The sequence below is a fragment of the Tenrec ecaudatus genome, chromosome 14, assembly GCF_050624435.1.
Source record: "Tenrec ecaudatus isolate mTenEca1 chromosome 14, mTenEca1.hap1, whole genome shotgun sequence".
Lineage (NCBI taxonomy): Eukaryota > Metazoa > Chordata > Mammalia > Afrosoricida > Tenrecidae > Tenrec > Tenrec ecaudatus.
The window spans coordinates 37,017,193-37,029,243 of record NC_134543.1 but is presented as its reverse complement, the minus strand read 5'-3'; the positions used below and the strand labels follow the sequence as shown (position 1 = coordinate 37,029,243).

Below are 12,051 nucleotides of genomic sequence, written 5' to 3'. Positions count from 1 at the left end.
CCTTGCATTTTCATACTCCTCCACGGAGAGTGTAGGACACAGGCACTGTGAGAGCTGGACACAGGCACTGTGAGAGCTGGACTCAGCGTTTCCGTGAGAAATCAGCGGGCCTGTTTGCGCTACCTTTGTCTTACCCAAAACTCCATTATCAGATGACAAGCACATTTGGGGAAGGCTTAGGTTATGCAGTCAGTTTTAGGGGAAAATGAAAAAGGGGGAGAGAAGCCACAAAGATGGTTCACCCATTTGAATATGTAATCCCTTACCATGTGTCAGGTCTTGCCCTGTTAGCTCACTGTAACAGCTCTGGGAGGAAGGACCGCCTTACTGTGGTTCGAGAGGTGGACTCATCCAGGAAGTTAGGAGTAAGCGAGCAGAACTGTTTTTACTTTTGCATTTGATGTGGTGGTTGGCCCAGTGTGGCCAAATTATATGTATCCTGTGCTTTCTGCCCAGAACAGTATAGAATGCAATCTCTGAGCTTCCTTCTGCAGCCTCACCAAGGTTTGCCCAGGGTCCAGGGCAGGCGAGCTACCTATCAGAAGTATAACTAGCAAATCTGCTGTCTCTACTCTGTAAGTCTCTTCTGGCACAAACCAAAAACCCTATTGCTATTGAGTCATTTCCGGTTCATAGTGACCTTATCAGACAAGGGTAGAGCTTTTTTTTTAAATAATGTTTTTGAGACTAAAATCTGTGAGAGCAGACTGTCTTGTCTTTTAAAGAGTGGTTGATGGGTTTGAAGCACTGACCTGCGGTTAAGCCTCCCAGTGCTTCACCCCCCAGGGCTCCTTCTGGAGCTGGGAGCAAAGAAACACAGGTTGTAAAGAAGTGACTATCTCTAGGGATTGTTGCCTCTCTTGAGATCTTGTCAGGAGAAAGACAAAACTTTCTACTCCTCTGAAGAGTTAGGAGTCTTAGAAACCCAGAGGAACAGTTCTACCCTTTTCTATAGGGTTTCTAAGTTGGAAATGACAGCGAGTTTGGTTTGGTGAGGTTTTGTTAACATGTTAACAGCAGATTTTTGGTCTTCAGAATAGTTCAACAATCTTGTTCTAAGATTCAGCATATTATTCTTGTTCTGAAGAGGCACAGTGGCTATGTTGCTATGACTTACAGAGACAGAGACCTCTGCTTACCTATCTACCCATGCTGGAATCAAGCTGCTGGGATGCTGTCAGCTGGCAGTTGGCCTGAAAAAGCATGAGCTGGCTGTGACCGAGGGGTACTTAGAGAGTTCTTCACAAGACTTCAGAAGCTGGGCAGTAAGGACAGATGCAGCCCGAGAACCAGTTAAATGCTTTTGTAAGTCATCTCAGCTGAAATTCTTGAGCCAAATTCTGTGCTAGGGTTTGTATTTGAACCATTTTCCTCTTGAACCATCACATTCGTGCAAAGCCACCATGGTGTTTGAGCTTGCATGAAGTTAACTGGGATATGGAAGGTGGACATCTCTGCAGTGACCAGCCTGACCCCCAAGGTGACCATCCCTCCTAGAACCCCCACTGCCACTATCCTGCCCGCCTCAGTTCTGGTCTTCATGGCCTTTGAGAGTACTGCCCTGCTGCTGAGGTTAACAGGGGAGCAGAATAGGGAAAGAGTTGACAGTCCTGCTTGAAGATGTCTTCTGGAAGATTCTGAGGAAGTGAAGTCAGTTGTCTACTTGTGTGATATGATTTCTTTTTCCTAGTGCAACAAACCTCGCTCTAAGGAAGCAAAGATTTTCAGATACCTTGAGACACCTTTGGGAGTTGCATGCAAACCTGTGTTTTATTGCTGGTAACCAAATGAATTTCCTTGAAGAACAAGTCTTTTCAAAGGTTTTTACTCAAATCCCATTTTGGGCATTAAGAGAAAAGTTGCACGTACCTCAAATGGTCCGAATTAACCCTGGCAGTCTTTTCTGAGTATTGAGCTTGAGTACCACTGCCATTTCGTTTCCGGTCAGCCGTATTCCAGGCACGGTTTTGAAGTTGGAGGAACTATGCACGGTCCCTCAGAATTCTGAGAAGTATTTGTATGGGGCTGCCTACAGCTGCTACCTTTCATGTTTTATTCCAGGTTTAACTGACTTCTTCCTGATAGATACGTTCTGAATATTTCCATCTTTCTTTTCTCTAAGTCTGTTTCTGCCAGTGAGCCACCAATGGTGCAGTCGGGTCTCTGCTCATCTCATGGTGATCTGCTGGAAGCCTTGAGTAGATGAGCCATCTAGAAGTGGAAGTCAGAGCAGGAGGGAGTGGGGTGCGTTTATGCTGCGGAAAAAAAGAGACCTGGTCATCGTACTGCAGACAGTCTCTTCACGAGAGCCTTTGGGGCATGCGGCTATTGCAGACGGAGCATTCAACGTCCCCGGTCTCAGTGGGGTAATGATGTGGTCTTGCAGCTTGTACAGGGTGGTATATGGGGCAGACACTCACGTCTCCACTTCTCCAACCTCTCTCACTGAGTGACCACAGCCCTGAAGTCGACACACCGTTCACAGGTATTGCTAAGGTTGCATGGGGCTGTTGGATTTCTTCCCCATTGCCAAGTTGCATCATTCTGTTGATGCACTTGGGTTCTCTTGTTCCACTCTGATGGACCTGGAGAGGTTTATCAAGGTCAAAGGTAACATCTGGGCCTAAATGATCCAAGTCAGTGTGACTCAGCATATTGTCCTTAAGAACACCAGGGAGAAACACACAAGGCCGTGCCAGTGTAAGAGTGCTTTTATTCCCTCTTTTTCCTCCCTGCAGTTGGAAACTGAGAGCCCTTTGAAATGGTTCCTGGTCTGTTTGACTTAAGAGTGCCTTCACACTCCAGGTTCCTCTTGTACCAGGGCCATGTTAGAGCACAGTGAGCAAGCAGGGCTGCTCTGACCCAGACTCGGGGATGACTTGACGTAAAGCACAGAGGGGCAGGCAGTTCCTTTCCTCAAGTATGACAAGCAGACATTCCTTCCAGATTACAATCTGTGGCTGTTTTCATTAATAATGTCAAGATTCATTAGATGTCATACCTGGTGTCCTTTGAATGAGAAGTTTAGTAGTACCCTGGTCATCCTGCTCTTTGTAGAAGGCTCACCTCCCAGAAGCCTTCCTTCCCATTTACCTCAAAAAGCCTGGCCTGTGGACTAGAATGTGGGCCCTCCACAGCCTGATGTCACATTGTTCCAGTCATCAGTCGCTCAGCTGCTTCCAGGTGTCCATGCACAGTTGTTGCCGGGCCTGTGTTTGCCCTTTGCAAGCCAGTTCGGGTTCTACCCTATTAGTCCTCTGGGCACGACAACCCCCTTGATACAGAGTGGACAGTGCCACTGGCCTACAGTGAAAGAAGAAAGCTTCCAAGTCATCAGGCTGGCTCAGTGCATTTACTAAGCCAACTCTGTAATGAAGTAGGCTAGAAATCATTCGAAATGGTAATCCTAGGGCATCCTAAGCTTTCCTGTTTTGTGGTCTTGATCGCTTAAAGTTTGGGCAGAATTTTAAAAATGTTCATGTGGCAGATTGCTGGGCTGTCCACCAAATTCCATTCTCATTTTCTAGTGGGCACAAGCTTGTCCTGCATTTCCTGGCCAGTGTCATCTGTCAAACGGGTCTTCACACGGATTGGACAAGAATTCCAACAATCCTGCCACGTAGTCATGTGCCATTGTGATTTTCCTGTGACAGAAATGAGCACGTGTGTGTACTTTGTCATAAGTTAGTATCTGTGGCCCAGGCCGACGAATAAAAGTTGGGATAGTTCACACAGTTAACCATGTCATCCTTCACTTGTTTCCAGGCTACCACCTGAAAGACCTTGGCGACTTGAGTTTTACTCCAGTTCCCAAAGATGACCTCTACAACAACCTGATAGTGAACCCACGCTCTGTGGGCCTGGCCAACCAGGAACTGGCGGAAGTGGTTGGTAGAGCCGTATCAGATGGCTACAGCTGCATCACGGTGGGAGGAGACCACAGGTAAGCTGGGAGCTGAGGGGAGTGGATATGCTGGTTACCTGGTGCTTTGGACTTCGTATTTTGGTCGTTTTCTTTACCTGGAGAATTTTGGGGTCTCATGTATGTCTAAGGTCAGATCTTCTGGGGGCACAGGTAGTTTTCTTTTGTATAACATGTTGTCTAATTAGGTCATGTACATTCAGACACAGCAGGTACAGAGGCAGACCAAGCAAGGTTTTTTAGGCACCATGTGTTTTGTGCTTTAAAAGTTCTCAAGACTTTTTGTTAGTGTTTGTGCTAGTAGGTTGTTACAGAGCCTCTCTCTGGGGTTGTAAGTACATTTCCTGCCTCTTCACTCTGGATCCTCTGCCTAAAAGGGAATCAACATTTACTTTTATTGATCATTGTTCTGATGTGTCCTCAGCTGTGCTAGGGATTGTGGAATATACGTAGTAAGATAAAGTGCCTGTTTTTAGGAAACTTGTGAGCAATTAGAACTAGATGAAAAAAGACACATGGAATGAAAAATAAAATACCAAATTCTGTAAGATTTAAAGAAGAGACCAGTCTGGGCGTCAGTAAGATTTCTCAGTAATGAAGGTTTTTATAGATAGGAAAAGGCATTAAAGTACTAGGAATACTAAGCACTTCATAGCGATTCTCACTTTTAATCCTTCTGACAATGCCAGGAGGTGATAAGGTAGATCTTCGTTTATTGCCCAGAACACAGGTCAAATAAAGTTAAGAAGGTTGGGAGCCAGGAAGTCGTAAAGCTGGGACTCAGAGTCAGTGTGACTCCTATGGTAGGTAACTCCTCTTTCCAGATCCAATCTAGAACCTTTCTCTGAAGCTTTTCAGGTAACACAAATTAATTATTTTTGTTTGTTACAACTGTAGAGGCAGGTAACTTCCTCATTAGGAGAAAAAAAATTCAGAGTAAGAATGGGTCAGTCCCAGGTTTTCTACTAAGATTTTACTGAAATGAACCAGGTCTCCTTCTCCAAGCTGTCTTTGGAAGTTCATCTTCCTTCCAGTCACATCTCCTTGTCTGTGGCCTTGTATCAGTGGCCTTGGTTTCTTTTGGAGAAGCTATCAGAATTGCAGCCCTGTCACTGCTTACCTTTTTCCTGCTCGGAGCTGAAACTGAGGCAGTCTGGGAGACCTAGCAAGAGCTAAGTGTGCAACTCGAACAACTACTCATCATCAAATGGACCAGGTATTACTGTTTCCCCGTCTTTTGGATCTAGTATAAAAGAGGAGGGCCCTCAACAAGCTGGACTGACACAGTGGCTGCAGCAATGGGCTCAAGCACAGGAACAGCTGTGAGGATGGCGCAGGGTCATGCAGTGTTTCGCTCTGTTGTTGAACATAGGGTTGCTGTGGGTCAGAACTGACGTGATGGCACCTAACAACAACAGAAAAAGGACACAAGTCTAGAGAAATTAGGCGGCATGTTCTAGGAGTAAAGCCTTAGTATTCTGACTTAATCCACTTCTTTTAGTGTTACACCACGCTATCCCTCAAAGATATTTCCTGGCATGCTCTGGTAGTTACATACTCTGTTGTCAGTTTGAGACTTAGAGTGAAGGAGTGGCGTTAGGCTGTCAATCAGGTCGCAGCTTGAGGACCTCAGTGGGAGGTGCTAGGGAGATAAATAGTTCACTGGAAGCGCGACACAGGCTCACTCTTTGTGAGACATTACTGATGACAAGCCTGATGGAGCTATGCTGATGTAGCCAGAGAGCCCTGGGAGCTGGAGGAGCCATGTGGAGGCCCCTGCCAGTACTGACATGCTTCTGTCACCACTGGATCCACAAGACTTTCCACCCACTGGCCTGTGATCTTCCTGCATTCGGCATTATCGCATGGCTGCATGAGTCTAAAGAATTTATGGACTAATATTGGGCTTATGGACTTGACCTGGACTGGGCTGGGGTGTTTTTTTGTGTGTGGGGGGGGTGTTTTCTTAATGTACAATTACTCTTTATGTAGAGCTCTTTCCTACACACATGAGTGTCTATGAATTTGTTTCTCTAGTCTACCTGGAATAACAAACATGCTATCATGTGGCTATGCTAGGAAATTTTGAAGATGCCTACATAGCCAACCAACTGGAAGAGAGTCCCTATTAATGCCTATTCCAAAGAAAGATAATCCAGCAGAATCTGGAAATCACTGACCAACATCTTTAATAGCACCTGTAAGTAAAAGTTTGCAGCAGAGAAACTGTAAATGGTTATAACAGTACATCAGCAGAAAACTAGCAGAAATCCAAGCCAGATTGAGAAAAGAATGTGGAATAAGGATTATTATTGCTGATGTCAGATGGGTCTTGGCGGGAATCAGTACCGGAAAGATATTTATTTGTGTCTTCTTGATTCTGCAAGATATTTGACTGTGTGACTCATAACAAATTATATATAACATTGCAAGAATGGAAATTTCCTAACCATTTGTGTTCATGTGGGACCTGTGCACAGACTGAGAGGCAGTCTTGGGACAGAACAAGCTGATGCTGTCTGTTTCAAAGTGTGCCAGTGTTGTATCCTCTCACCACGCTTACTCGTTCTGTGTGCCGTGCAAACCAGGCAAGAAGCTGAACTTCATGGAGAAGATGGCTCCGGGATTAGAGGAACACTTATTAATAACCTATGATATACAAATGTCAGCTCTGCTTACTGAAAATGATGAAACATTGAAGCACTTACTAATGAAGATCAAGGGCTACAGCTTTCAGGATTACCCCTCAGCATAGAGAAAACAACAAAAAAAAAAACCCCTCAAAATTGAACCAGTAAGCAGTATCGTGCCAGTGGAGAAAATATTGACCTTGTCAAGGGTTTCGCTTACTTGGATGGATCCACAATGCATGTGGAAACAGCAATCAAGAAATCAGATGATGTATTGCATTGGGCAATTCAACTGCAAAAGACCTCTCTTGAAGGGTCAAAATGCAGAATGGCACTTTGAGAACTAACGAGAACCTGACCCCACTTTGGCCATGGTATTTTCAGTCCCCTCGTATGGGAGAAATGAATATGGAAGAATGAAGAAGAAAAGCCATATAAGTGTGGTGGAGGCAAAGTACATCGAGCGGGATGCCAAGAGCAAACCAGTCTGTTCTGGAGGGAGCACAGCCAGCATGCTGCTTCAAAGCAGAGGTGGTGACTTCATCTTACATACTCTGGAGGGACCAGTCCTGGAAAGACACTGCTTGGTGGTAGAGTAAAAGGTTATTGAGAAAGGAGGAGCTTCCTAAAGATGGATTGGGATGGTAGCTGATGACTGTGAGGCTGGTGCAGGACTGGGCAGCACTGCCCTCTGTTGTACACAGAGCCACAATGAGTCGGAAGTGACTCACTGGCATCCAACATCAGCATCCCTTCAAAAGCTCCAATACAAAGCCTGGAACTCCAAGCTTTCACTCCACTGACCAAGAAAGGGCATGGGGAGCCGGCAGCTTTCCCACAATTGCAAGTGGAGTCTTGCAGTTGAGGTGGAACATTTGTCTACTGTAAACAAAGATGACAACAAAACAAAAAAATCCAGAGAGACCTTTCAGGATAATGAATTGCCATTCTGTAAACTTTTACTCATTGGTCGATGATAAGATCTTTACTGGGTTTCCTTATTTCATGTCAGCCTTTAACAACCCTTTGTTAAAATTGAATGTCAGACTTAAACATCTTTGGCTTTTCAAGTGTTAGGAATGATCACATACAATCTTTCTGAAACGCTTTAATGCTTTCTAATTTTTATCTTAAACGATGAAATATAATTGACTTTTGGAAAGTAATAATTCACTCACTGAGGTCTTCCATGAGAGGTGTGAAGCAACATTTTTGTGAGTTGTTACTTGTAGACCACTTTATGGATCTGGCTTTCAATTCATTGAACAAATACTTGTGGTCCTTTGCTGGACCAGGACTAATGGATCAAAGTGCTGTCCTGCAGAGATAGCCACTTATCAGCGTGATCGTCAGCTCTTCCTCTTCTCCCTGTGTAACTCCATCAAGGCTAGGGAAGGTGTAACTGTTGGGGCTCTGTGCCTTTGAAACACTGCCTCAGTCTAGGGCCCCGACTTTGCCCGGAGGACAGAGTGTGAGCTGTGTTGGCTGAAGAGATTTGTTTTTGGTGATGTTTGCCAAGCAGAGGGCCTTGAAGATTATTGTATTTATTCCTTGCAGCCTGGCAATCGGAACCATTATCGGCCACGCCCGGCACTGCCCAGACCTTTGTGTCATCTGGGTGGATGCCCATGCGGACATCAATACACCCCTAACGACTTCATCTGGAAATCTCCACGGACAGCCCGTTTCATTCCTCCTCCGAGAGCTACAGGACAAGGTCAGTTGCTGACGTGAAAAGGAAGTTGAATAGCCCTGGAGTTATCATGGGACTTTCAATCTCAAGATTTCTTGGACGGATGGGCTGGTTGTGACAGGAGTAGAATCACTTAGGATCCCTAGACTTGATCTGCAAACATCGGAAGGCCGGGCCGTCTGCTAGCTGGTGGGGATCCAGACGATGGTTCTTGCTCTCCGGGAACATATCATTGGTGGGAAAATTAAGAGGTGGTGACGGGCAGCATAAGTAGTCAGCCTGAGGATTTCTTGGGTAAAGGATGCCGTGATTGCCAGGGTGATACTTTGCTTCAGCTCTGCACAAGACAGCCCAGGCTGTAGAGCCCGTCTATCCCTACCGTCAGCAAGGGGCCAAGTTAAAGCAGGACAGTACAAAGGTTATTCGTTTGGCAGTATGCATGCTTTGGCTGTTGGCAACTAGGCTATGCTTCAAGAACCAATCTGTAAACAATTCAATCATGTGCAAGGAGGTGGAAAAGGACTAATCAGCAGGATTCCTGTCGTTTAGATAAGTTAATGAGAAACAGGCCACTTTGGGGGATTTTTTTTTTTTAATTCTTGAGGACTCTGTACTGTGGTACTGAGCTGCCCTCTGTAATATTACAGTTCTCTGTCCTCTCCCAGATCCAGTGCTTTCTGTTGCTTTAAACCTATCCTGTGGGTAGGTAGAGAAGGCAGGCCACACAATGACGAAACCAGGGGATCCTGATTCTGTTAATGCCTCCTTTCACAGGTACCACGACTCCCAGGATTTTCATGGCTCAAACCTTGTATCTCTTCCCCAGATATTGTGTATATTGGCCTAAGAGACGTGGATCCCCCTGAACAGTAAGTTAGGCTCTGGGCCTGTTTGGGGGTTCTTAATGTTCCATCTGAAAGGCGGATGCTTGACTTCTAAAGGCAAAACCCCTCTAGGCACACATTGTTAAAATGCCTTGTGAATTAAGGATTCTTTCCTTTGTATCTTCCACAGTTTCATTTTGAAGAACTATGACATCCAGTATTATTCCATGAGGGACATTGACCGACTAGGTATCCAGAAGGTCATGGAACAGACATTTGATTTGCTGATTGGCAAGTAAGTAATGACAACAGTGTCTCCTAGGTCCCAAAGGGAAGAAAGGCAGACTCCCAGTGGACAGCATTTGCCTACCCAGGCTCTGGAGAACAGCCTTTTCTTAAGACACAGAAACAGTGTACATGTGAAAAACCCACTAGTTCAGGAAGGCATAATCTGAAACATAACTCAAATCTTTCTCGGGGGTTGGAAAGGATTTTCCTATACGTCATTGCCCCAATCTTCTGCCTCACTTCAATTTTTGTTCAGTTCCATTTTTAGTGTTGGTTATCTTTTAAGATGAGGAGCAGTCATTGTTCCAACTTCTTCATTCTTCCCAGCTTTTCTGTAGCTTATCTGGAGGGTTTTACATTCAGGAAGTCTTAGTGTGGAACAGAAAGGTAACACGAGTGCTGATCATAGACTGATTTTAAGAGCATTTTCTAACACTGAACCTTTGTTTCTGGATGGCTCTGCTGGAATAGCTCCTGGTAGTTAGTATGTCAGTGGTAAGAAGTGTGGGTGGTCATCTGGTGTGTGGCTATTGTCAGTGTTAGCCACTGCACGGACACCTGGGCTGAAGTGAAATTAGAAGACTGCAGACAAAATCAGAGTTAAGTTCAGCTGCTCTTCGTTTTGGAGGGAATGACAGCAACTGTCATCTAGTCTAATGCAAGTACATTAGACGGTCTCCGAGCCTGACGGCATCCCCTCTCCTGACCGAGAGGCTCTAATGCCGGGGGAAGCCAGAAGTATGAACGGGTTAGTTGGTGTGCGGCGTACAGAGCAAAGGCCAGTACTGTAAAGTAGTGAATAGAAAGCCAAGATGCTGATACTCAGGAATGTCAGGAACGGGCAGCCCAGAATCGTGTTCCATTATTAAAGGTCCTCGCTGGGAGCAACACAATCATGTTGGCACAGGCAGAGGGAGGAGGAATCCCCAAGCACAACCCCATGGCTACTCTTTTATCCTCATTCTCTCTAGAAGACAAAGGCCGATCCATCTGAGTTTTGATATTGACGCATTTGATCCTGCACTGGCTCCAGCCACAGGAACTCCTGTTGCAGGAGGTCTGACCTATCGAGAAGGCATGTATATTACTGAGGAAATACACAACACAGGTATGTAGCAAACATCCTGTCGCCTATCAGCGCCATGTGTAAATCTGCCGAAACCTTCTTTGTAGCTCTTCTGTGCTAGTCCGTGTCAGTGCAGACTTTGTACTTGAACGATTACATCTACACATACAGAGCCTGGTGGAAGTGCAACACTACCTCCCTGTTCACTCCTGCACATTGCTACGAATGGTAATGACATTGAGCATATCGCATATGCATTTATAGGGCTTCTCTAACAGAGTACCACAAACATGGCCGGCTTGAAAAACCAGAAACTTACTGTCTCTCCGATCTGGAGACTCAGGCAAGTTTGGGAGTCAGATTGCCAGCAGAGTTGATTGCATCTGAGGGCCCTGAGGAGGAGCTGTTCCAAACCTCTCTGCTAGCTTCTGGTGATGCTGGCAAATCGCTGGTGTTCCTTGGATCGTAGATACGCCAGCTCTTTGCCTCCACCTCCCCATGGTTATTTCCCTTGTCTCTTCCTTAATAAGAACACTACCCATCTTACTCGTGCATGACCTCTTGGGAACTCAGAGACTATTTCCAAACACTCACATCTACCAGGAATTAGGAAGGGAGCTCTGGTGGCAGACTGGATTATACATTGGATGGTTAGCCTCAAGGTCAGCAGTTTGAATCTGTAAGCTACTTCATGGGAAAAAAGTGAGGCTGAGTGGTCCTGGAAAGATATAGATCAGAAATATCTCGGCCACATCTCTGTTTAGGCCTGTCGAGTCACTGTGAGTCAGAATGGACTTGATGGCAGTGAGTGAGGGGGGTGGGGACTGGGGCTTCACTGTATCGTTTCCTATTTTGGGGTAACTACATTTTCCCCCCTTTTGTCCCAGAGAAAAATTTTTTTACAGCATAGTTAAAAGAGGATGGATTTATTTAATTCACTCTGCTTTCGAGGGACTTAATTCAGTCCCTAACAATGTACTGAAATGTACCCAATAAACTCTTAAGTAGATTTGCCCACGTTACCAGACTTTACAGCCATCCTGTCAAATACTGGCGGGATTCTCAAATACTAGATTGTTTGGGTTGAGCTTCGTTTAGACAGAGCCTCTGTGTTTTGGGCAGTGGGGACGTGAAGGGTGAGAGAGTGGATGGCAGACCTGGGAGTTCTTTTAATCGTTCTTCCCCTCAACGTCCTTCAAGCCACAGGTTCAATGCTGAGAACTTTGCTCAGCGTTTCTGCCTTTACCAAACCTGCACTGAAGGTAACTGGAGTACAAGGTGAACAAGCAGCGTATGTCAGAGTCTTCCCATAACTAAGTAGGTCAGATGGCTGGGAGGAGTGAAAATGAACCTGCCCCCTACAAGTCAGACCTGTAGGATGACAGTAACTATTGAATAGGGCACACAGCGTGGGTCCTGACAAGATCTATAGCCATATATATATATATATATGGCTTCAAACGTGCTTACAGAGTTCTGGCCCTAGAGAGGTGGGAGACTGCTCGGAGTCCTGTTTTACCTAGTTCTAGGCAGATCCATCCAGAAGGGTCTTAGTCACACTGGAAATGGAAGCCACTTTCCCACCGGACACAATTGGAAACTCATTCATCTCGTCTTTCCCCAAATCT

The 12,051-nt window shown here is 45.5% G+C and overlaps 1 protein-coding gene across 1 annotated transcript in view; it reads left to right on the top strand.

The window, feature by feature from the left end:
* The window catches only part of ARG2 (arginase 2), a 29,599-nt gene that overhangs the window by 16,716 nt on the left and 832 nt on the right, over positions 1 to 12,051 (top strand). Inside the window, exons 3-7 of the mRNA XM_075530503.1 lie at positions 3,766 to 3,943; positions 8,110 to 8,269; positions 9,020 to 9,114; positions 9,260 to 9,364; positions 10,329 to 10,465. Of these exons, the coding sequence (XP_075386618.1) occupies positions 3,766 to 3,943; positions 8,110 to 8,269; positions 9,020 to 9,114; positions 9,260 to 9,364; positions 10,329 to 10,465 (675 nt within the window). The remainder of the gene's footprint in view (positions 1 to 3,765; positions 3,944 to 8,109; positions 8,270 to 9,019; positions 9,115 to 9,259; positions 9,365 to 10,328; positions 10,466 to 12,051) is intronic.